The sequence below is a fragment of the Talpa occidentalis genome, unplaced genomic scaffold, assembly GCF_014898055.3.
Source record: "Talpa occidentalis isolate TD23 unplaced genomic scaffold, MPIMG_talOcc4v2.1 talOcc4.15, whole genome shotgun sequence".
Taxonomy (NCBI): Eukaryota; Metazoa; Chordata; class Mammalia; order Eulipotyphla; family Talpidae; genus Talpa; species Talpa occidentalis.
The window spans coordinates 1,100,904-1,125,584 of record NW_023601543.1 but is presented as its reverse complement, the minus strand read 5'-3'; the positions used below and the strand labels follow the sequence as shown (position 1 = coordinate 1,125,584).

Sequence of the window (24,681 nt, the reverse complement as noted above, 5' to 3'; positions counted from 1 at the left end):
GGCACAGGCCAAAGGTGCAGGGGGTGAGAGGACTCCCCAGAGACAGAGCGGGGGACAGGATAGGCCGACGGACTGACAGACACTGCTGAGGGGAGCAGCGGGGAGACAGGAGAGGTCTGCGGTGCCATGTGGGCCGCCTCCCTGGCCGGGGATGGAACTCGTGCTGCAGAGGCTGCGGACAGCTTCATAGTGCGGTGCTTAACCCCTTGCGCCACCAGGGAGGCCTTACAGTTTAAAAGTAATTTTATGTTGTGTGAATTTCATCTCAAAAAAGCTCGACAGATACATCACTTGACGAGAGAGAAGATTCGCCGGTGACAGAGGCACATCTGAGCGGCGACGGGAGAGGGGCGGCGAAGGCTGACACGTGAGCACGCCGCTGGCTGCTGCACACAGAGATCAGGACAAAGTCACCCGTCTGGGGGCTCAGAATTGGGGGGAGGGGCGGAGGGAGTCAGGAGAGCCCTGGCTGTGGCTGCAGTGAGCCTGGGTGGTGTGAGGTGATGACACCCTTTGAGGTCTGGAGCATCTGTGGTCGGGATGGGCCAGCAGGGAGGCAGGAGGTCACGTTGACAGCCTGGAGAGCAGGGGTGTGGTCTCCCATCTGGGGGGTGGCACAGAGACCTCATTTGGAGGTGAGGATTCGTTCCCAGCCCAGGGAAAGGTAGCAGACTCAGCGGGCCAGGGGTTCTCCCCTAATGCCAAGATTGTGGAAATCACCCCACATGACGGTAAATCCTCTTGCTGCAAATTAGGCTTCCACAGCCTGCCAGCCCCGAGGGTGCAGATGGACAGAGACGTCCCAGCGAATCCCAGCCCGAGAGGAAGTTAGTGGGGAGAATTACCACTGGGCAAAGGAGCCCTCAGGGCAGAGAGCATTAAGAGGTCCCTTGGTGAGGATAAAACAAGGAATTCACGAGGAAGCGCGCAGCGTGAAGAGCAGAGCAGCTGTGAGAGGAAGACTCGGTGAGAGGAAGACTCGCCAATTTGTCACCTCCCCACAGGGCCTTAGGCCATCTTGCTGGAATTGGGAGCTCAAGCAGATAAAACAAGAAGGAATTTCAGGACATTCAAACAAGTCTGCTAAACAGACAGTCAGAACAAGAGACTTCACATTCATTTCAAGTCCACCTTACCCAGTTACTGAAATGAAAAGTTAGGGCGCCGAACCCGAAAACGGCTGGTGTCAGATGGCTCCTCTTCTCCAATTGCAAGAGAACAAAATCAGAAATCAAGAGTGAAACGAAAATTAAGTCTACCCATGAGATTTGAAGATTTGAATTAAGAATATACTTTGAGGGTCTCCCCGGAGGCGCAGGGGGTTAAGACGCAACCTATGAAGCTGTCCGCAGCCTCTGCAGCACAAGTTGGATCCCTGGCCAGGGAGCTACCCACAGGGCACAGCAGACCTCTCCTGTGTCGCCCGCTGCTCCCCTCAGCAGTGGATTTCAGTCAATCGCCCTGTTCTGCTCCCCACTCTGGCTCTGGTGAATCCTCTCACCCCCCCCCCGCACCTCTGGCCTGTACCCCAGTTCTTGTATGTGTAAATAAATAAATCTTAAAAAAAAAAAAAAAAGAACGAGGATGAAAATCTACACTCAGTTGGAACTGGACAACAGCAGGGTATCGCCGAGCAGTGCTTCTGCTGAGCTGTGCACCCCGCAAACTCAGGAAGTCAGAAAAAACACAGTGGAATGAACAAAAAGAAAGTAAAACGGAGGAAATCACCAAGATAATACTAATTCATGAAATGGGGAAAAAAGGAGCAATGGAACCAAAAGCAGGTTCTTTGGAACTACTGAAATAAACGAGCCTCTGGCGAGAGTAAAAGCAGGAAAGCACGACGACACCATCTGGGAAGGAAACCAGGGTAGAACCACAGACACGCCAGCGAGTTCAGACAAAATGGAGACTGTGGGTCAAATGTGAGAGCTGAACACGTGGTGAGGCCTTACTTCTCAAAACACTGCGATAACGCCGGTCAAGGGACGACAGATGTGAAAGAGGAACGAATTCACACACACACACACACACACCCCAAGAAACAAGAGGAGCACCCACCGAGAACATCCTGGAAGCTGGAAAACGGGTGGAGGAGCACTAGGTGATGTAGGAGATCAGAGCAAACTCTGCAAACAGCAGTAGGGCAGCAGGGACTGCTTTGCCCAAGAACTGTAGGCACCAAATATCTTAGCAGAAAGGCGTGTGGTGTGTCATGCAGGGGAGGATTGCTTCAAAGTCTGCACACGATTCGCCTGGCCTCATGCAGAACGTCAGACTTCATTCTGCTGGGTTTTAGAAGGGCCTGTGGAAATGCAGGTTAAAGCCGCAAGAAATCTCCTTCACTCCCACCAGCTGGCTGAAATGAACAAGTCTAACAATAGCAGGTGTCGGGAATGAGATGCAGCGGCAGGAGAACACGCTGCTGGCGGGGGTATGAACCGGGGCGAGCTCTTCGGCAAGCACCTGGGCCTCATCGGACAGCACTGAAGCCCTGCGCGCCTTGCAGGCACCCCTACGGTAGCCCGCTCACAAAATCACCCTGCGTCACATGCCCAGTGGCGCACTGCAGCACTGGGTCAAGCAGGCAAAAGCCAGACATGACCCAAGTGTCCACGAACAGGAGAACAAATGAAGTATTTTAGAGTCACGTGATGGGAAAGTGTTCGGCAATAAAAGTGAATAAACTACAAGTCCAGGCAGCCGTGCGCATGTGCAATGAGAGCTATAAAGTACAGAAAGTATATCTGAAATGATTCCACTGATATAACGTTTACAAAGCTGGGCCTCCCTGGTGGCGCAACGGGTTGAGCACCGCGCTGTGGAGCAGTCCGCAGCCTCTGCAGCACGAGTTCCATCCCCGGCTGGCTGGGGAGCTACCCACATGGCGCGGCAGACCTCTCCTGTCTCCCGCTGCTCCCCTCAGCAGTGGATTTCAGTAGATCCGCCTGTTCTGCTCCCCGCTCTGTCTCAGGTGAATCTTCTCACTCTCCGCACCTCTGGCCCGTACCCCAGCTCTTGTGTGCATAAGTAATAAATAAATCTTTTTAAAAAATTAAAAAAAAAAGTTTAAAAAGCCGCTTCGGGATGAGTCCTATTTGGGACAAATATAAAGAAAAGCAAGGACAGGACAGCGCCCGCCCCTGCTCAGGGAGGGAAGGAGACAGAGGGACTTCGCAGGCGGCGCTGGTTTCCGGCTGATGATGGGGACGCATGTGCAGCCCTCGTTCTCTAAATAGCTCCTATGAGCGAGATCTTACACACATATGAGCTTGAATCAGATGGAACCAGCATTGTCTGTCAAAAACAGCTGAATATTAAGCAATTTCATCTGGGTTTGACCGACCTAATTTCAGAATAATCAAATAAAACCAAAGACTTTATGCTGATAAGTTTGAAACTTAGACAAAATGGGTATGTTCCTAGAAAAACATTGTCTATCAAATATTGACTCAGGGCCTCCTGGTGGCACAGGGGTTAAAGTCTCAGCACTATGAAGCTATGGGCAGCCACTGGCCTGAGTTGGATGCCCAGCCAGGGAGCTGAACCACAGGACCCAGCAGACCTCTCCTGTCTCCCTGCTGCTCCCCTCAGCAGTGTATTTCAGCAAATCTGCCTGTTCTGTTCCCCGCTCTGTCTCTGGTGAATCCTCTCACCCCCCCCCTCCCCGCACCTCTGGTCTGCACACACACCCCCTTCTTGTATGCATGCATGCATAAAATAAATCTTAAAAAAAAAATTGACTCAAAGAGAAAAGTCAGTCCTAGAAGCGCATGGCATCCCCAGGGAGCCCAGGGAGCCAAAACAATTCTGTAAAAGCAGAACAATGTGGGATGACTCACACTTCCTGGTTTCAAAACTTATTGCAAAGTCACAGGCATTCAACTGTGTGATACTGACAAAAAGACAAAGAGACTGAAGGAACAGCATAGAGAGCCCGGGAAGAAACCCTCACTTATGTGATCAAATGATCTTCGGCAAGGGCGCCAGAGCCATTCAGTGCAGGGAAGAGCATCTCTTCAACAAAGGCTGTTGGAAAACAACAAGAAAGAAAACAAACAACAGAGAACGCTAGGGAAGTTGGGGTCCTCATGAAGAGAATGAAGCTGGACCCGTGGGGTAAACGAGTCAAAAGTCAGGCTTTCGCGCCCTCCCACTGCAAGCGTCCCTGGCCGGCACCTGCGGCCCTGCCCGTGCCCGTGTCACAATGGGCACCTGGGCCCAGAGCGCAGGGGTGTGAGCGGGATACCCGTGCCGAGGGCAAGGGATGAAAGAGCTGCATCACTCTGAGATAGGCGACGGTTAGGACTGCGAGAGGAGACAGAAACGCCAGGAGAAGAAGCTGGTCTGTCCCCTGACTCAGCTGTAAAGGCCATAAAAGTCTACCACAGGCTCCAAAATTATCTTATCGTCTGCGAGAACCAACAATGAACCTGCCCAGCCTGGGATGGTTGCAAACGAGACCCTTACACCACATGAGAAACCACGTCAGAATAGACACCCAAACAGAAGGCGTGAAAGTATAAAATTCCTGGGGAAATCTTCATGACATTGGCCTTAGCAATGACTTCTGGGAAATGATGTCAAAAGCAGCCAAACCAAAAATAGACAAATGGAACTACATCAAACTTTTAAAAATTTTGTGCATCAAAGGACACAATCAACAGAGTGATTGTGAATGGGAAAAAAATAGCTGCAGAAAGAAAAGTCAAGAAAATAAAGGAAACAGTTGAAAATCATGTTTGATGAGAGACTAATAGTCAGACTACAGAAAGAACCACAACTCGACAACACAGAATTAAACAAGCTAACTTGCAGGCCTCCCCAGTGGCGCAGGCAGTTGAGCGCAGCACTGTGAAGTTGTCCGCAGCTTCTGCAGCACAGGTTCGATTCCCAGCCAGCCAGGGAGCTACCCACACAACGTGGCAGACCTGTCCTGTCTCCCCGCTGCTCCCCTCAGCAGTGCTTTCGGTCTGTCTGCTTGTTCTGCTTCCCACTCTGTCTCTGGTGAATCCTCTCATACACACACCCCCACTGTGCCTCTGGCCTGTACCCCAGCTCTTGTATAAATAAATAAAAATCTTAAAAAAAAAAAAAAAAAAACCACTGGGCCACCCCAATGGCGCAGCGGGTTGAGCGCAGCGCTGTGAAGCTGTCCACAGCCTCTGCAGCACAAGTTCGATTTCCGGACGACCAGGTAATTCCCACATGGTGCGGCAGACCTCTCTTGTTGTGCCTGCTGCTCTCTTCAGCAGTGCTTTCGGTCTGTCTGCCTGCTCTGCTCCCCGCTCTGTCTCTAGTGAATCCTCTCACCCTCCCACGCCTCTGGCCTGTACCCCTGCTATTGTATAAATAAAAAATAAATCTTAAAAAAAAAAAAGCTGGGCCTCCCCGGTGGCGCAGCGGTTGAGCGCTGGGTTGAGAAGCTGCCCGCAGCCTCTGCAGCGCCGGTTCGATCCCCGGCTGCTCCCCGGCCACCAGAGGAGGGTCCCACATGGCGCGCAGACCTCTCCTGCCGCCCGCTGCTCCCCTCAGCAGTGTGCTTCGGTCCTTCTGCCTGCTCTGCTCCCCACTATGGCTCTGGTGAATTCTCTCGCCCTCCCGCGCTTCTGACTGTACCCAGTGCATGTGTAACCAAACAGACAAACAAACAAACAAATAAATAAATAAAGCATGCCTCCTTTAAAAAAAAAAAAAAAAAAAAAAAGCTGGGCCTCCCCTGGTGGCGCAGCTGTTGAGCACTGGGCTGCCCGCAGCCTCTGCAGCACCGGTTTGATCCCGGGCAGCCGGGCGAGGGTCCACATGGCGCGCAGACCTCTCCTGCCGCCCGCTGCTCCCCTCAGCAGTGTCCTTCGGTCCTTCTGCCTGTTCTGCTCCCCGCTGTGGCTCTGGTGAATTCTCTCACCCTCCCGCGCTTCTGACTGTACCCAGTCTTGTATAAATAAATCTTTTTTTTTTTTTTTTTTTAAAAAAAAGCTAACTCGGGCCTCCCCGGTGGCGCAGCGGTTGAGCGCTGGGTTGCGAAGCTGCCCGCGGCCTCTGCGGCGCCGGTTCAATCCCCGGCTGCTCCCCGGCCACCGGTGGAGGGTCCCACATGGTGCGCAGACCTCTCCTGCCGCCCGCTGCTCCCCTCAGCAGTGTACTTCGGTCCTTCTGCCTGCTCTGCTCCCCGCTCTGGCTCTGGTGAATTCTCTCACCCTCCCGCGCTTCTGACTGTACCCAGTGCATGTATAAACAAAAAACAAACAAACAAGCAAACAAATAAATAAAGAAAAACATGCCTCTATTAAAAAAAAAAAAAAATCTTTAAAAAAAAAAAAAGCTAACTCGCAAATAGACACAGGACTTGACTAGACACACCTGCGAAGGCAGCCCACGGAGTCCAGACCACAACAGTGCGAAGCCCAGCGAGTGCCCTTGCGGCCACAGCACCAGCCACCACTGCGCAAAGCCCAGGGAATGCCACGCGTGGGTCAGGTGCGCGGGAATTGGGTGACTTGGCCCATGTTGGTGGGATGTCAATGGTGTGGCTGCCTCAGAAAACCTATGGCAGCTCCCTCAAAATGTAAAAATAAAATCGTGGTATGATCCAGCAATCCCTCCTGGGTCGATCCCAAAAGAATCGGAGGCAGAGCTATGTGTGCATCTGTGCCACAGCAGCGCCAGCCACGGTAGCCGAGAGGTGGAAGCGGCCCCTGTAGCCATCACAGGGAACTTGTGAACAAAATGTGGCACCAGGGAGTGTTACTCAGCCTTTCACAGGCAGGAGAGCTTGTCATGTGCCACCACACGGATGCACCTTGAGGATGTTGTGCCCAGTGAAAGAGACCCGTCACAAAAGGCAAATAGTATATGATTCCCACATACGAGGTAACTGAGGTAGTCAAAGTCATAAGAGCAGAAAGTAGAATGGAGGTTGCCAGGGGCTCGGGAAGCGGGAGAAGGGGGGCTTAATAGGCACAGAGTTTCAGTTTTGCAAGATTAAAAAGTTCTGGAGGGGCCTCCCTGATGGTGCAACGGGTTAAGATGCAGCACTGTGAAGCTGTCCGCAGCCACTGCAGCACAAGTTTGATCCCTGGGCAGGGAGCTGACCCCATGGCGCAGCAGACCTCTCCTGTCTCCCCGCTGCTCCCCTTAGCAGTGGATTTCAGTCAGTCTGCCTGTTCTGCTCCCCGCTCTCTCTGTGGTGAATCCCCTCCCCGCACCACGTCTGGCCTGTACCGCAGCTCTTGTGTGCATAAATAAATAAATGTTAAAAAAAAAAAAAGAAAAAGTTTTGGAGACAGGTGCGACGCGCATTATGCCGCTGAACTGTCCACCTACATGATTAAGGTGCTACCTTTGTCATGTATTTTTACCCCAAAAAAGACTGACTCGAGAAGAAGCCTGAAGAGCCCCACCCACGATTATTTCCACAATTGCACCAGTAGTTTAAAATCTATGAAGGGACGGCTGGAGACTACAAAAACGTGGAAAGCCTCAGTGGTTTTGCAGACGATTTGATTCTCCCAAGCTTGCTTCCAGGGAGCGGCAACCCCTCTGTTACCTGCGCTGTTACAGGAAACAGAACAAGAAATACTGTCCCCCAACCCATGGGAAGCCAATCCAGAAGACTCGTATTTGAAAAAACTTCACCCTGACAAAGTGCAGTTTAGCGCAGAAAAAGCGACGGTGGCTTGACGTTGGAAAACGATCGAGGACACTTTACCGATGGGGGGGGCAAGCCCCGCCGCGGCGTCCACGCGCCCCAAAGGGCCCTGGATAAAATCCACAGCGCGTGACCCCTGGAGCGGCCAGAGCGCCCCGCCCCCTCGAGGCTCCGCCCCTGGAGGCTCCCCCAGGCCCGGCCCCTGCTGTGCTGTCCAGGACCGCGAGGCCCCCGAAGGGGTGGTGACGGGGATATTCGCGGCCTTCGCTGGCGGCGGCCATGACGGTGAAAGACGAAACCGAGACCCGCAGAGGAACCCAGAGTCACGGTTCCCCGCGTCCTCGCGCAGCAGCCAGCCGGTGACATGTCCGCAGCAACACACGCAGCAGGTGACTCTGAAAGAAGACGGGGCCCCTGGCGGCATGGACGAGCACGGCCCTGGTGACGCCGCAGCAGGGAACGCCCCGGTGGACCTCGAGGGCAAGCCGCGGCCAGCCGGTGCGGCGCTCATCCGTGCGCAAACGCAAGACTTGAGCGACTGAAAACCCCTCATCTGTCGCTTCCAGACTGTTCCCACCTTTTGTCCTGGACCTCGACCCGCTGGGTCTGAAACTTGTAAGGGAAGTCGAAGGCCCCAGAATACTTTGAAAGACGAGGAGGAGCAGCGCACCGCGAGCAGGAGCCTGAGGAGGCAGAAGAGGACAAAGAGAAGTCAAGTGTCAAGACCTGGTCCCAAGGAGGACAGAGGAGCGAGCCTGAGCTCACGCAGGCCCGGGGCACAGCAGGTGCCCACGGCCTCCCACGCTGGGGGGCATGGCCCCTGCAGGCTGGCCGCAGCGGCTCCCAGGCCTCCCAGCGCCGGCCAGGCTCAGGGCCCGACTCCGGGCCACGGGCCGCCGCAGCCGCGCCACTTCTCGGCCTTGCGACTTCACTCAAATTTCCTGACCTCCTGGGTCTCCATGTCCCCACCTGTGAACCGGGGGAGCAGCTACCTGTCCCGGAAGGCGGCACGAGTGGCCTCACATGGAAGACTGAGCCTGGCGGTCAGGAAGACACACACACACAGGCAGCACTGGCTGGTTCACAGTCAGCTTACTCCCCGCTTCCTCTGTGCAGCCCCCCAGAACCTCAGCAGCCCTGTCTTGACTCCCCCTCCTGACACTCTCCTGGCAGTGGCTTCTGTCCCTGAGAGCCAAGACTCTCAGCGCTGTGCTTCCTCTCCAAACAGCACCTGTACCGGGCCCCTCAGTAGGAACTTCATGGATGGCCCGATTGTCCACTTGCTGGGAGGGCACCGCTCACTGGCACCGGCTCCACCAGGGGCCCACAGCTGGCCCTCCGCCATGCCGGCCATAGCCAGCAGAGGGCAGCAGCACCCCGTCCTGGGCCGTGGGGCAAAGGGGCGGGCGGGGAGGGCGGGCAGCTGCATAAGTCGGGCTGGGCTCGATTGCATTGTGGGGAGGGAGGCCCGGGCTCTGCTGGGACGCACGCCTGGCACCGTCAGCTGCTCTTCAGCCCCTGCCATCGGCCGCCCAGGTAGGCAGCAGCTGGGGGCAGGCATGGACACAGGGTGCAGGGGCAGTGGGTTGGAGATGCCATCTGGGGACGCGCGGGGTCCAGGAGAAACCTGAGGTCCACAGGGCTGACTGGCCCAGATGGGGCAAAAGCCATGGTGTCCCAGCACCAGCCCTGCCACCACATCTCTTGACGTCTGGGAGCACAGTGCCCCTCGAAGGGGTGGCCCTGCAGCTGGGAGGTAGGAACCTGGTTTCTGCCCCCAAATGAGAAAGCCCACCCTCGCCCTGGCAGGGACAGGGAAAGGAAACTGCTTGCTTGGCTCCCCGCCCCCACAGCCACCCAACCGGCCCAGCCAGGTGGCAGCAAGCCCTGCCGCTGCCACCTTGCCCTGAAACTTGCTGCTGCTGGGCACCTTGGGGAAGGCAGGGGCCCGGGCCCAAGCACACCGGCCCCTGTGCCTCGAGCCAGGACCCTGCTCCACTGGCTTGGCATGCAGATGGTGCCCCATGAGGGCTGCAGCGGGGGCAGCTGCCTGCCACCACTCCCTTCACATTCCCTGGGGGCTCAGGCATATCCTGGGCTGGTGTTGCCGTGGACAGGGCTGGGGGGCGGGGGGCGGCCAGCCACTGGATTCCAAGCCTTAAGTTCAAGGCTGGGTTCCCCATGAGCCATGCCCTCACCCCCTCCTGTGCCCCCCTGTGCCTCAGCCCCCTCCAGCAGCATCCTCTGCTGGCACTGCCCACTGCCACCATGCTGTACCTGGCACGACTTTGCCAGTCCCAAGGGTGGCAGTGGCTGGGAACTGCCCAGTCACTTGCTCTCTGGCCAGTCTCATTCACGGCCAAGGGGGTGGGGGCTTGGGGGTGGGGGAAGAAGTTCTCCGGGACGCGCTGCCTTTGTCAGCATCTCCCCTGCCCCCAGCCTGGACAAAGGCAGGCATTGAGGCCAGCCTGGCACTGGCCAGGCACCAAGGCTACCAAGGCTGAGGCTGGCATGCAGGGGCTCAGCACCCTGACCCTCCCCTGGGGGCTCCGTGGCCTGCCCTGTGCCCTCCGCAGGGACGTGGGGGCCACGGGGGAGCTGGCTCTGCTGGCATCGGGCGGGGCCGACTGTGTGGGTTCCATTTTCCTGACTGGAGGAGAGCCTGTCCCTTTGTCCCCAGATCCTGGGGGTATCTCTCCGGGGGTAGGGAGTGACAGGGAGCCCCCTGGCCACAGCAGCGCTGGTGGGGGTAAGTGCACCCAACAGTGGGTCCCTGGCCTGGGCTCTGCACAGAAGGGACATTGTTGGGGTGGAGGCAGGGCTGCCTTGGCGCGGCCACTATTGACAAAGCTGCCAGCTGTGGTGGAGCCCTGCCGCCAGGCCCTTGCCCCCTGCCCTGGCTCCTCCCCCGGGTCCGTGTGAATGGGGCCGAGCCCCAACTGTCTCCCTCCCACTCAGGACAATGACCCCCACAGCCATCTTGTCCCCATCACCACTGTCCCGGGGCCGCTGAACTGAGGAGACCCCTCTGCTGCTCCCCTGCTTGGCGGTAAGTGCTTGGGTCCCCTGGTGTCCCCAGAGCCGGCCTCGGAAGGGGCTGGGCAGGGAAGCTGGCATGGGAGCTGGGGCTCGGGGCTCCCCCTGCCCCCTCACCCACGAGTCCCAGACACTGCTGCCTGGCGATAGCACGGCCTGGAGGAAATGGCCCCGTCCGAGCCAGGCCTGACCTTCCTGTCTTTGTCCCTGAGATAAGGGCTCCGGGGCCTGAGTGACAGCGGGCACACTCCTGGCTGGCACGTGCAGGCCCACAAGCCCAGATAGGCGGACCCCAGCTCCACTTGGCATCTGGCTTCCTTCCCCCTGTCTGTGGCTCTGCGCCTGGAGCCAGGAGGAAGGAGGGGCGGGGAGCACCGGGCTAGGGGCTCTCTCGCGTGTCTGCCTCTTCGTGCAGGCCTGGCAGACCCCTCAACTGTGGCCGCTGCTGCTTCGGCTCCCTGTTGCAGGCAGGCTGGGGGTGCAGGGACACAGCCCCTCCCCTGGAGGCTCCCCGCAGGTGGGGGCCTTGCCCCTCCCCCTGCCGCTGCTCTTTTTGGCCCTCCTCGCTCCCCGCGCTCTCCTCTCTCACCCTTCCCCTGATCCTCCTGGCCCCAGCCAGGCCCACAGGGACCCTGGGGCCCATGGGCAGGGGCTAGGCATCCCCATTCCGTATCCCCACTCCAGCTGGCTCCCAGCTCTGCCCGCAGCCTTGCCCAGCAGGCCCGGCTCCGGCCATCTTTGGGCCTGGCCTTGGAAGCCGTTGACCATGCCTTTGCCTGCAGCTCTCTGGCTGCCTCAGTTTCTCCCTGGGTCTTTCCTCTCTCCAGATCTCCTCCAGGGGCTGCCCAGGGTGAGCTTTCTCCCCCTAATGGTGTCTTCCTGCCTTGTACCCCTGGCCTCCCGCCTCTAGCCGTCACGCCACTGGCCTTCCTTCGCCCCCGTCCTCCGAGCTGCCCCTGACCTCCTGGCCCTTGCCCGCCGCCGAGCACTGCCCCCCGCCCCCGGCACTCCCCAGCTTCACCCCTGCCGCGTCCTCCTGCTCGCCCTCTCCGGGGGTCTCTTGTCTTCGCATCGCTGCCCCCCATCAGCCGTCCTTCCGCCCTCGTCCTTCCACCCAGTCCTCAGCGCGCTAGACCGCGCACAGTGCACGGAAGAGATTCTTCGCCCGCGCCGTGCACACGTGCCAGCCTACTCGCGCCATCTCGCGCGCGCGCTCGGTCCCTCTCTGTCCTCTCTCTGTCTCCCTCTGTCTCTTTGCTTCCCCTCCCCGCCCCCCCTTTCTGGATTCTTCTCTCCTCCCATCGGCCGGACTTTCGGCCTGGTTCACGCTCCCTCCCACCAGGCCTTCTGCGGCTCAGTGCCCCCCAAGCCCGGTGATGACTCCCAGGCCGCCCCTTGGCCCCCCCTGCTGCCGGCGCTGCTGCTGCTGCTGCTGCTGCTGCTGCTGCGCTCGCCACCGCCCCCGGCGCAGGCCCACCGCTTCTCGGCTCCCAACACCACCTTCTACCACCTGGCGCTGGACCCGGCCGGCGACACACTCTACGTCGGGGCAGCGAACCGCCTGTTCCAGCTCGGCCCGGCGCTGGAGCTACAAGCTGTGGCCGTCACGGGCCCCGTCCTCGACAGTCCTGACTGCGTGCCTTTCCGCGACCCAGCTGAGTGCCCGCAGGCCCGGCTCATGGACAACGCCAACCAGCTGCTGCTGGTGAGCAGCCGGGCCCGGGAGCTGGTGGCCTGCGGGCAGGTGCGGCAGGGCGTGTGCGAGAAGCGGCGCCTCGGGGACGTGGCCATGGTGCTGTACCAGGCCGAGGACCCTGGCGATGGGCAGTTTGTGGCCGCCAACACCCCGGGAGTGGCCACGGTGGGCCTGGTGGTAGTGGCGCCAGGCCGCGACCTCCTGCTCGTGGCCAGAGGCTTGGCGGGCAAGCTGTCTGGTGGGGTGCCCCCGCTGACGGTGCGCCAGCTGGCCGGGCCTCAGCCCTTCTCCAGCGAGGGCCTGGGCCGCCTGGTGGTAGGCGACTTCTCCGACTACAACAGCACCTACGTGGGCGCCTTTGCCGATGCCCGCTCAGCCTACTTTGTCTTCCGCCGCCGCGGGGCCCGCTCGCAGGCTGAGTACCGTTCCTACGTGGCCCGCGTCTGTCTGGGGGATGCCAACCTCTACTCCTACGTGGAGGTGCCACTCTCCTGCCGGGGCCAGGGCCTCATCCAGGCTGCCTTCCTCGCCCCAGGCATCTTGCTGGGGGCGTTTGCCACTGGCCTGAGGGGCACACAGGCCGCCCTGTGTGCCTTCCCCCTGGCCGAGCTGGATAGCAGCATGGAGCGGGCCCGGCGCCTTTGCTACACCGCTGGCGGCCGGGGCCCCGGCGGTGAGGAGGAGGCTGCTGTGGAGTACGGCGTCACGTCACGCTGTGTCACCCTGCCCCCGGTAAGTGGCCTTCTCACCTTTCTCTGGCTGTGCCTGGTCTTGCTTGGCGGGGACCTAGCTGGGGAGGTGGGGGGCTCCCCAGCTAGGTCCCGCATCTCCCGCATCACCCTGACCTGCTGGTTTGAGGGTGTCAAGGAGGGCCACACGCTCTCCATGTCCCCTACCTGCCCTCAGTCTGTCGCTGGGAGTTAGTCTTCACCTCTCTGTGGGACAAGCTTGTCCTGCCCAGGGCTCTGGCCTGATCACTCTGCCCCTGGTGCCCCCGGCCTCCCTGTCCCTGCCCACTAGGCTGCCTGGCTTTCCCGGTCCCCTGTCACTGTCCCTCTGGCCCTGGAGAAGGTCCCGCCACCTCTTCTGGGAATTGACACGCTCCTCCTTGCCTGCCCAGGACTCCCCCGAGTCGTACCCCTGTGGCGACGAGCACACCCCCAGCCCCATTGCCGGCCGCCAGCCCCTGGAGGTCGGGCCCCTGCTGCAGCTGCAGCAGCCCGTCAGCGCTGTGGCCGCTCTGCAGGCAGACGGGCACACCATAGCCTTTCTTGGGGACACCCGGGGCCGGCTGCATAAGGTGAGGGTGGAGAAGGGGATGCCCTTGCGCCAGCCCCTGGGCTGACCCCTCCGGCTAGGCCCCTGCCCTCCGTGGCCGCAGGGAGCCTCAGCATGCGTGGATGACTGGGGGGTGCCACCTTGGCTGCAGCTTGCTGACGAGGGGCTGAGGACGGCCGCCCCGCGGCCAAGGAAGGGGGTGGCACGGGAGGCAATCCCAGCTTTTCAGGCCCAGCCTGGCCCCAGAAGTCTTTCGGAGGCAAACTCTTGCTTCCTTGTGACCTGCTTGTCCTCCCAAAGTTGCTCTCCTGCCTGGCAGGACACCCTCTTGTAGCGGAGGGCCTCACCCCAGCTGAGGAAGTCCCCGCCCCTCCACCCCCATGGCACGGGCTGGCCTCCCTGATCCAGCAGGAAGAGCCCCAGCACTGGGATGGAGTGTCCCCTGGGACCGCCAGCTGGGGAGACTGCACATGACCATCCCAGCCCTGTTCTTGCCCCCCAGGTCTTTCTCAACGGCTCCCAAGGCCAACTGTACCACTCCCAGCAGGTGGGGCCTCCAGACTCCCCCATCGGCCCAGACCTGCTGCTGGACAGCAGTGGCAGCCACCTCTATGTCCTGACTGCTCAGCAGGTGAGGGCTGTCCCGGGGCCGGGCACCTGAGGTCCGAGTCTCTGCACCCACCACCTCTGTCCCCCGCTGCCCGTCCAGGTGGACCGGGTACCCGTGGCGGCCTGCCTCCAGTTCCCTGACTGTGCCAGCTGCCTCCAGGCCCGGGACCCACTGTGCGGCTGGTGTGTCCTCCAGGGCAGGTGAACGTGGGGCCTGCGCCCAGCCTTGGGCCACCAGGGGGGTATGTGTTGGCTGAAACTAAACTGCCTGGGGCTCTAGCGGTGCCAGCTTGGCTCCCCGAGGTGGAGACGGGGCCACTGCCAAGTCCTCAGGCTGCCCCATCCCCGGAGCCTGGAATCTGGTTGGCACCCTCTTCCTGCTACTGCCCCACCCATTCACTCCACCCTCCCCCAGCCCCTGCGCGGGCCAGGCCTGCATCGGTACTCCCAGGTGCCCCCTGGCCCGCTCCCGCTTCCCTCCCGCCCAGGCTCCGCGTGGAGGGCCCAGAAAGCCCTTAGGGCGACCCTCGGTCCACTGTTCTCGCCTCCCCTCCGCGGCAGCCCCAAACTCAGTCAAGGCCAAAGTCGGTGCTGGGCGGGCGACACTTCTCGGCCCCTCCCACTCGGAGCTCGCCCTCACGCTCCCTCTGTTCGCGGTGCCCCAGCCGGGCATCCTCCCAGCCCCGGGCCGCCGGCCACCCCGGGAGTCCAAGCCCCGCACAGCGACCCAATGGCCCTGCCCGCAGGTGTACCCGCCGGAGCCGGTGCGGGCGGGCGGCCCAGCCCCACCAGTGGCTGTGGAGCTACGAGCCGGACGGCGGCTGCCTGCGCATCCAGGGGCTGCTGCCGGCCCAGCACCCCCGCGAGGAGCAGGGCCAGGTGAGGCGTCGCGCTCCTCACTCTGCCCTGGGGCCCTCTCCCTCCAGCGAGGACCCCCCAGGAGCCCCCACGCTCTGCTCTCCCGCCGCGCCTTCAGGTCGCCTTGTCGGTGCCCCGCCTGCCCGGCCTGGCGGCGGACGAGTACTTCCACTGCGCCTTCGGGGGCTACGACAGCCTGGCGCACGTGGAGGGCGCCCATGTGGCTTGCGTCACCCCTCCCCAAGACCAGTTGCCGCTCAACCCTCCGGGCACAGGTGAGGGGCCGCTGCGGGGAGGGGGCAGGAGCCGAAGGGGCAGGCACCCCCTCACCGGTCTGCCACGGCCATGCCCTCCCAGACCACGTCACCTTGCCCCTGGCCCTGATGTTCGAGGACGTGCCGGTGGCCACCACCAACTTCTCCTTCTACGACTGCAGTGCTGTCCAGGCCTTGGAGGTGGCTGCCCCGTGAGTGCCAGGCCTGGCTGCCACCGGGTAGGGACGGCACCCCCAGACAGAGTCCAACCTGAGCCACCCCCGGCCTTGCAGGTGCCGGGCCTGTGTGAGCAGCCCCTGGCGATGCCACTGGTGCCCCCAGAGCAGCCGCTGTGTCTCTGGGGAACACTGCCCGGAGGACGGGAGGATCATCTACAGCGTCCAAGAGGTGGGTGTGTGCCCGCCGCCACCGCCTGCTCTGCGGGTCTTGGCTTGCCGAGCGCCTCGCCCGCCCTGTCCCGGCGCCTCTGCCTCCAAAGGGCTCAGGAACCCCTTTCCCCAGGAGGAAGTTCAGGTACGTGGCCCCGGGGCTTGCCCCCAGGTTGAGGACCTGGCAGGCCCCTCACTGGTGCCCGTGGGCTGGGAGAGCCGTTTGGTCCTGCGTGTTCGGAACCTGCAGCATTTCCGGGTGAGTGGTCCAGTGGGCAGGGGTGGGGACCGCAGCGAGGGGCGGACCGTGTCCAGGGCCTGACGGCGTCCCCCTCCAGGGCCTGCCTGCCTCCTACCACTGCTGGCTGGAGCTGCCCGGAGAGGTGCGGAGGCTGCCGGCCTCCCTGGAGGAGGTGGCCGGGGACCAGGGCCTCATCGCCTGCCAGGCCCAGCAGGTGAGCGGCCCCCACACCTGGCCTCCCCGCTTGTGTTGGGCCCCAGGGGCTCCCCTTCTGCAGCTGGCGCGGGCACGGGGTGGCAGCGGGAGGGAATATGGTGTGCTGACTGCTGGGAAAGGTGGGCCCTCAACAGCGGCACCCTTTGGAGGGGTGTCCTGGAGGAGGTAGGGAGATCTGGAGTGGGGCTGGGCCTGACGCCACCCTCCACCCACAGTTCCACCCCTTCATGGCCCAGCGGGAGCTCCCAGTGCCCATCTACGTCACCCGAGGCGAGGGCCAGCGGCTGGACAATGCCCGTTCTCTTCATGGTGCGCCTGGGGGCACCAGGGCGGGCGGGCGGGCAGGGCGGATGGCAGCAGGGAGGGGCCTCAGTGACCGCCCAACCTTCCCTAGTGACCCTGTACGACTGTGCTGTGGGCCACCCTGACTGCAGCCACTGCCAGGCCGCCAACGGGAGCCTGGGCTGCCGCTGGTGCAGCCACGACCAGCCGGCCTGTCGCTATGGACCGCTGTGCCCGCCCGAGGCCGTGGAGTCCCTGTGTCCCAAGCCCAGCATCAACACAGTGAGTCCCCACCCCAGCTCGCCCCCGAGGCTTCACCTGCCCCTCTGCCTGGCTCAGCCTCAGGCCCCCCAGCTCTAGGCGCTCGGCTGGCGGGGCACGGAGAGTGGGCTGTGAGCTTGGGGGACCGCACCCACCATCCTTCCCTGTTACAGGTAGAGCCCCTGACTGGCCCCCCAGAGGGCGGCTTGGCCCTCACCATCCTGGGCTCCAACCTGGGCCGGGGCTTTGCTGACGTGCGGGATGCTGTGAGCGTGGCTGGCCGGCCCTGCAGCCCCGACCCCTCTCTCTACCGCACCTCTGCCCGGTGAGACACACAGGTGGCGGGGGCAGAGGGACACCCTCGGGGAGGTCCTCAGTCACTGGCCACCCAAGGAGAAGGGAGGCTGGCAGCCAAGGAATGTGGGCCCTGGGGCAGATGCACCAGGGGAGGGGGGACCGGGAGGGAGAAGAGCAGGCAGAGGAAGGGGTGGAGGGGCAGCCCTGGGCAGTGCCTGGGAGGCGGCCATGGCTCCCAGCCGGGGAGCGACTGCTGGGCCTCTGCTCCCCAGGATTGTGTGTGTGACATCCCCCGCCCCCAATGGCACCACGGGGCCTGTCCAAGTGGCCATCAAGAGTCGATCACCTGGCATCTCCACCCAGCACTTCACCTACCAGGTCAGTGCCCACCCTGGCGTGGTCCCTGCGTGGAGAACAGCGGGAAGGAGGGCAGGAAGGGACGGGCCCCGAGGCCTTCAGGCCACAGAGTGCAGGGCAGGCTGGGGGCAGCAGAGGACACGGCAGACACAAGGAGGCGGCCGCTGGCTGGGCAGGTGGCGGGATGGCAGCCCTGGAGCTGTGGGGGCCTGCCCTGGCACCAGTTGCCTCCAGGCACTGACTTGAACCCCACGTGCCTGCTGGGCCGCCACGGGGCCGGGAGGCCCAGGGGAGGGGAGCATCGAGAGTTCTGCTGGACTCCTGCGATCTCAGGGGCTCAAGCTCAGTGGACCCGGGAGGAGCAGGCGTGGTGGGTGAGGAGGCAGTCCCCTGGGGCAGAGATGCAAGGAGTGAAGACCCGCCAGCGGGGCAGGCACAGAGTTGAGGAGAGCTCGGCACAGAGCCGCGCCTGGAACTGGCATTGCACCTGGCGTTAGGACGTGCCGGGCCAGGCTGCCATGCCCACTCCAGCCCGCCCTGTTCCCTAGGACCCTGTCCTGCTCAGCCTGAGTCCCCAGAGCGGCCCCCAAGCAGGTGGCACCCAGCTCACCATCCATGGGTGGCATCTCCAGACAGGAGGCAACATCAGCGCCTTCGTGGGCAGCCAGCCCTGCCCCATGTGAGTACCTGTGACTGGGGGCGCACCCTGTGGGCCTCGGGCCCTCCAGTATACAACAGGGGAAGGTGGTCTCAGGGCTTCCCAGGGGTCTCTGCCCTCATTAGGGGAGGCAGAACGAGCCTCTCGTGCGGCGGCCCAGCCCAGGCTAGAACCCACGACGCCAGACCCCTCCCCACCCTGCAGCCAAGAGCCGGTATGTCCTGAGGCCATTGTGTGCCACACCATGCCCTGGGCTGCCCCAGGGGAAGCAGCGGTTCGCGTGGTCTTCGGCCAGGCCCAGCGCACGCTTCGCGCCAGCCCCTTCCGCTACACTGCCAACCCCCAGCTCCTGGCGGCAGAGCCCAGCGTCAGCTTCCGAGGGTGAGGACGTGCTCACCCCAGGCAGCCTGTGCGCCCCACCTGGGCAGCAAGGAGGAGGGGCTGGGCTGCCGCTGCCCCCACCCTGCTGACTGTTGTCCCGGCACAGGGGCGGACGGCTGATCCGAGTCAGGGGCACTGGCCTGGACGTGGTGAGGTGGCCCCGGCTGTCTGTGTGGCTGGAGGTCCAGGGAGATTTACAGGCTACAGCAGGGGCGTGGCCCCAGGACCCAGCTCCAAGGAGGAGCTGTGGGGCTCCCGCCATGCCCCCCCCGGCTTGTATTCAGCTTGAGGGGGGCTTGCTGCAGGTGAGCCACGTGGCTACCCCTGGCTGTGCCCAAGAGGGAGGTGGGCTGGGCCGCCACCATGCCCCAGCAGCAGCCGGCAGCAGAGCCCGGCTCACCCCCTCATCCGGCCCGGCTGCCTCACAGTGCTCTACCGTCTGCTCGGTCAACTCGTCCACCCTCCTCCTGTGCCGGAGCCCCTCTGTGCCAGACACGGCGCGCCCCCAGCGGGTCTTCTTCACCCTTGATAACCTGCGCGTGGACTTCGCCAGCGCCAGCGGGGGCCAGGACTTCCTGTACCAGCCCAACCCCCGCCTGGCCCCCCTCAGCCGTGAGGGGCCAGCACGCCCCTACCGCCTCAAGCCTGGCCACGTCCTGGATGTGGAGGTGAGGGCTGGGGTGGGCTGGGGTAGGCCTGTGGACACAGGCTGCGCTGAGGCTCAGGCCCCGCCTGCGCTCCAGGGCGAGGGCCTCAGCCTGGGCATCAGCAAGGAGGAGGTGCGCGTGCACATCGGCGACAGCGAGTGCCTGGTGAAGACGCTCACGCTCACGCACCTGTACTGCGAGCCGCCGCCCCGGGCCCCGCAGCCGGTCAACGGCTCCGGCCCCCTGCCGCAGTTTGTGGTGAGGCTGAGCCCTGGCACTGGGGGGTGCCTCGGGCACTGAGGCCGGCGCTCAGGAGCCCCGTCGCCCTTCCCAGGTGCAGATGGGCAACATGCGACTGGCCCTGGGCCCGGTGCAGTACGAGGCTGAGCCCGCGCCGCCCGCCTTCCCCGCGGAGGCGCAGCTGGGCCTGGGTCTGGGTGCCGGCGTGCTGATCGCCGCTGTGTTCCTCCTCACGCTCATGTACAGGTGAGCCTCTGCCCGCCGCGCGCCTGGGCAGAGCGTCCTCGTCCTTGTGGGGAGGAGGGGGTGCCCCATGCAGGCCCCTGGCAGGTGGCCACTCTGGCGGCGACAGCGGGTCCCGTGCTGCAGGCACAAGAGCAAGCAGGCGCGGCGGGACTACCGGAAGGTCCTGGTGCAGCTGCAGAACCTGGAGATTGGGGTGGGTGACCAGTGCCGCAAGGAATTCACAGGTAAGAGGCAGCGGTGGGGAGGGGTAGCGAGGCTCCCCCCGGGCCTGAGCCCACACCTCAGCGGCTTCTGGCGCGCAGACCTGATGACCGAGATGACAGACCTCAGCAGCGACCTGGAGGCCAGCGGGATCCCCTTCCTGGACTACCGCACCTACGCCGAGCGCGTCTTCTTCCCTGGGCACGGTGGCTGCCCGCTGCAGCCGGTCCTTGAGGGGGCTGGGGGAGAGGGCCGCCGGGCGCCCGTGCGCCAGGGCCTCACGCAGCTCTCCAACCTGCTCAACAGCAAGCTCTTCCTCCTGACGGTGAGGGCCGTGCGGTGGGCCACGGCCTGGATGGGCCGGGCCCAGCGGGGGCACGGGGATGGGAGGACGCCAGGGGCCTCCTGCCCTGAGTGCCCGCCCCCTCGGCCTAGCTCATCCACACCCTGGAGGAGCAGCCCAGCTTCTCCCAGCGCGACCGCTGCCACGTGGCTTCGCTGCTGTCCCTGGCGTTGCACAGCAAGCTGGAGTACCTCACGGACATCCTGACCACGCTGCTCGGAGACCTGGCGGCCCATTACGTGCACAAGAACCCCAAGCTCATGCTGCGCAGGTGCGCGTCGACCCTGGCCCCACCCCCCAAGGTCGCTCCCCCTTGGCAGCCGCCCTGGCCTGAGGTGGCCCCTGCCCCTGGGCCGCCCCGCAACCCCCGCGACCTGCTCCCTGCAGGACAGAGACCATGGTGGAGAAGCTGCTCACCAACTGGCTGGCCATCTGCCTCTACGCCTTCCTGAAGGTGAGAGGCGCCGGACAGCACCGTCTTCCCCTCGCTCCCTTTTGGGGGCGGCTGCCTGTGGACTCGCTGACTTCTGCCCAAACTCCCCAGGGGCCTGGGGGCATGGCGGGAGGGGGACTGAAAGGGAAGGGCCCTGAGCGGGTTTCTGAGCTGGGGGTCGTCACGTCCGCCCAGCTCTGTGCTGCCCGCTGCCCCCACCCCTGGTGATACCAGCTGCCCTGACGGTTGCAGGAGGTGGCTGGTGAGCCACTGTACATGCTCCTCCGGGCCATCCAGTGCCAGGTGGACAAGGGCCCTGTGGATGCCGTGACGGGCAAGGCGAAACGGACGCTGAACGACAGCCGCCTGCTGCGGGAGGATGTGGATTTCCGCCCCCTGACGCTCATGGTGTTGCCAGGCCCCGGGGCAGGCGGGGCCACAGGGAGCGCCACGGCACAGCATGTGCCCACGCGGGTGCTGGACACGGACACCATCACCCAGGTCAAGGAGAAGGTGTTGGACCAAGTCTACAGGGGCACCCCCTTCTCCCAGAGGCCCTCAGTGCATGCCCTAGATCTTGGTGAGAGAACCTGCCCCAGGGACCCTTCCCAGCCCTCCCCACCTGTGATGCTCAGCTCTGCCTGGCTCCCAGCACGCACCCAGGCAGAGGGCAGCGGGCTGATCAGCTCCCCTGGGTCCCCCCAGAGTGGCGCTCGGGACTGGCTGGTCACCTAACCCTGTCGGACGAGGACCTGACCTCGGTGACGCACAACCGCTGGAAGAGACTCAACACCCTGCAGCACTACAAGGTGCGGGGGGCAGGGGGCTGAGGGAGGCCCCCGGCTCGAATCTGCCAGGGAAGGTGCCCAGCCTCTGCTTCCCTCCCCTGCAGGTCCCGGATGGAGCCACGGTGGGGCTCATCCCGCAGCTGCCTAACGGAGGCGCCATCTCCCAGAGCCCAGCCCCGAGCTGTCCCTCTGGGGAGAGTGAGTCCTTGGCCCCAGGGCTGGGGTGGGCAGGCAGGCCCCCCCCCCGCGTGCCACCCACATGGCCTGGGTTCCCTGCCCTTGCTGCCACACAAGCCCAAGGTGCGAGCTGAGCCCGGGGCTGGGGCAGGGGAGGCCGCAGCGTGTCCCGCGCAGGGTCAGGGGGCTCTGGGCCGGGGCCGCCCCCTCCCCTCTGTGTCTCTCCTCCCCTGCTTTGCTCGGTGCCCCCCGCCTGCCCAGGCCTGTGGCGTCACGGACCCCGGGTGCTGCATGGGGACTGCAGGGTGGGGGAGAGGGCTGAGCGCAGGCTTCCGTGCCATCAGACACCCCCATGTTGGAGGATGGTGAGGAGGGCGGGGTGCGCCTCTGGCACCTGGTGAAAGCCGCCGAAGAGCCAGAAGGGGCCAAGACGCGGCGCAGCAGCCTGCGGGAGCGGGAGCGGCAGCGGGCACGGGCCAAGGCCATCCCCGAGATCTACCTCACGCGCCTGCTCTCCATGAAGGTCAGCGTGGCCAGGGAGCCGGGCTCCAGGGGAGGCAGGTGGCTGGGGAAGCTCATCCAGGGGCCCCTAGACTGAGCTGGGGAGAGGGCCCGGGCCCGCAGAGGCACCGCCGGGGCCCCACGGTCCTCCTCCCCCCTCCAGGGCACGCTGCAGAAATTCGTGGACGACACCTTCCAGGCCATCCTCAGCGTGAACCGGCCCGTGCCCATCGCCGTGAAGTACCTGTTTGATTTCCTGGATGAGCTGGCCCAGAGGCATGGCATCGAGGACCCAGAGACCTTGCACATTTGGAAAACTAACAGGTCTGCCTCGCCGCCCTGCAGAGGGGCTGGAGGATCCAGGACACCCCCTCGGCGCGGCCGCAGGGCGGGGCGGGAAGCCAGGTCGGCGGCCTCACCCACCCCGGGTGCCTGCATGGACTCAGGACCGCTCCCCGCGGAGCTCGGGGCTGGGACCGGGCTTGGGGGCATGAGCCAGGCAGGACCTTCCTCATGGCCGCGGCCGCCCGTGTCCCCAGCCTGCTGCTGCGGTTCTGGGTGAACACCCTGAAGAACCCACAGCTCATCTTCGACATGCGGGTGTCGGACAACGTGGACGCCACCCTCGCCGTCATCGCCCAGACCTTCATCGACGCCTGCACCATCTCAGAGCACAAAGTGGGCCGGGTGAGGGCGGGGCCGACGCTGCAGGCGGGCGCCAGGAGGACAGGCCTAGAGGGGACACCCGGGCGGGGGCGCAGGAAGGGGGGTAGTGAGGGGGGCCCATGCGGATCCACCCCCCCCACCCCGCCTCCCTGCTCACGCCCACCCCCGCCCCGAGCAGGATTCCCCAGTGAACAAGCTGCTCTATGCCCGGGAGATCCCTCGCTACAAGCAGATGGTGGAGAGGTAGGTGCCGGCAGTCCGAAGGGATGCGGGGGCAGGGTGCCGGCCCTCACCCGTGCCCTTCTCCAGGTACTACGCCGACATCCGCCAGAGCTCTCCAGCGGGCTATCAGGAGATGAACTCGGCTCTGGCCGAGCTCTCCGGGGTGAGGCGTGGCCCAAGACATACCCCTTGGCGTCGGGGGAGAGGGAGGACCAATGGGCGAGGGAGGCAGGGAGCCGGGGCCGGGGCCTTATCCCTCTGCCCCCACGTGCTGCCCTCAGAACTACACATCCGCTCCCCACTGTCTGGAGGCCCTGCAGGGACTCTACCACCACATCCACAGGTATTATGACCAGGTGAGGCCCGGGTGCTCCAGGCATGCCCCTCAGCCCACAGGAAGACCCACTGGATCGGCCCTGGGAGTGGAGGTGCCAGGCCGCCTCCCGGCAGAGGGGAGGGCGGGCCTGCGCTGGGCGAGGGCTTGCCTTGGGCCAGGTTCTTCCGGGAGGCCCAGCAGCCTCTCTTTATCCCCAGGCCCCGCTGACCTGGGAGCAGGGCTGGCGACCCTGGGCCCTCGGACAGGGCAGCAATCTCAGGCATTGCCCTCCTCTGCCCTGGCAGATCATCTGCGCCCTGGAGGAGGACCCGGTGGGCCAGAAGCTGCAGCTGGCCTGCCGCCTGCAGCAGATTGCTGCCCTGGTGGAGAACAAGGTGACCGACCTGTGAGCTCGCTTCAGCCAGCAGGAGGAAGCCACAGCGCCTTAGGCCCCCAGGACGGATCTGCTGGTGGGATAGGGCTGGGCCGGCCCCCACCCCGCCCCTGCGCTTCCTCTCCCCACCAGGGCTTCTTTCTAATTTATAGCCACCCCCACCCTCCCCCCACAGACCCCCCACTGTATTTATTTGCTTTCTGGAGAATCACAAGTGGAAATAAAATGAAAACATGTCTTTTTAGAGAAAGCCCCCCCCCCCGGGGTGTGACCTCTGCTGCCTGAGGAAGAGGGGGGGTCTTCGGGCACTCCTAGACGGTGTTCTCTTGCCTCCCCCATGCCCTCCAGCTCTGCCCACCTCCGCACCCCTCACAAGTTCTCTCCTGGCACAGGGACATGGGACCAAGTATCTCCCATCTTGGGAGAAACACAGCCACTGCCAAGTGGCTTCATTCATTCATTCTGACCTGACAGTCCCCGAGTGCCCTCCCAGGCCCAACCTCGGCCCTGCTGTTCCCTCCTCAAAGCAGCCAGTAAGCATCGGACAGAGCCGATGCTCCCAGCAGCCTCTGCCACACAAGGGCCCACAGGTTCCAACGGGGCCCCCCACCCCCGGCCCCTGAACCTCCCCTCCCCCATCCAGCCACCCTGCCGTGACCCCTGGGCTCCCCCTCCCAGTCACTCCGAGGGCCCAACTCTTCCTGCCCCAGGCCACTGCCGAGTCACTTGAGGTGTGGGCTCGTCCGCAGACGGCTCCCCGTGCCTCCTGGGGACACGTGGCACATGTGGCAGTGACCGCCTGGGCTGGCAGAACCAGAGCCCTTGCACTGGGGGGCGGTGGCACACGATCCCAGGCCAGGCCAGTTCTCGCCCTCGCTCAACCAGATGCCCCCAGGGCCACCACATGCAGGGGCAGAGCACCGGGCTCCGGCCTCAGGGAACCACAAGAGGAACGGAGGAAACGGGAGGGGAGCGCAGTGGAAGGGACACCCATGTGACCGAGGGGTTGCCTCTGGGAGGCTCCCCACAAGGGCCAGGAGGGAAGC

The 24,681-nt window shown here is 63.5% G+C and overlaps 1 protein-coding gene across 1 annotated transcript; it reads left to right on the top strand.

Moving 5' to 3' along the window:
* The first annotated feature begins 7,710 nt into the window (after positions 1-7,710).
* PLXNB3 (plexin B3) lies at positions 7,711-23,776 on the top strand. The gene is made up of 37 exons (XM_037511779.2): positions 7,711-8,161; positions 8,269-8,433; positions 11,512-11,534; positions 12,027-13,112; positions 13,501-13,680; positions 14,161-14,289; positions 14,368-14,468; positions 15,014-15,146; positions 15,244-15,400; positions 15,483-15,591; positions 15,673-15,787; positions 15,902-16,027; positions 16,107-16,223; positions 16,441-16,534; positions 16,620-16,789; positions 16,942-17,093; positions 17,338-17,443; positions 17,971-18,101; positions 18,285-18,461; positions 18,568-18,766; positions 18,890-19,129; positions 19,205-19,366; positions 19,443-19,594; positions 19,718-19,818; positions 19,897-20,120; positions 20,231-20,409; positions 20,526-20,592; positions 20,824-21,151; positions 21,277-21,380; positions 21,464-21,557; positions 21,881-22,059; positions 22,201-22,361; positions 22,577-22,724; positions 22,882-22,946; positions 23,013-23,088; positions 23,207-23,281; positions 23,547-23,776. The coding sequence occupies exons 1-37, from the start codon at positions 7,711-7,713 to the stop codon at positions 23,649-23,651; spliced, it is 6,381 nt and encodes a 2,126-aa protein (XP_037367676.2). The 3' UTR covers positions 23,652-23,776.
* The last annotated feature ends 905 nt before the right edge of the window (positions 23,777-24,681 follow it).

What these genes read in the sequence shown, in the direction of transcription:
- PLXNB3 (XM_037511779.2), top strand. Translation starts at nt 7,711, where the DNA reads ATGGGGGGGGCAAGCCCCGCCGCGGCGTCCACGCGCCCCAAAGGGCCC. An exon ending in GAGCTGTCCCTCTGGGGAGA is followed by an intron (nt 21,558 to 21,880) that starts GTGAGTCCTTGG and finishes CCGTGCCATCAG; the next exon opens with ACACCCCCATGTTGGAGGAT. An exon ending in CACATTTGGAAAACTAACAG is followed by an intron (nt 22,362 to 22,576) that starts GTCTGCCTCGCC and finishes CCGTGTCCCCAG; the next exon opens with CCTGCTGCTGCGGTTCTGGG.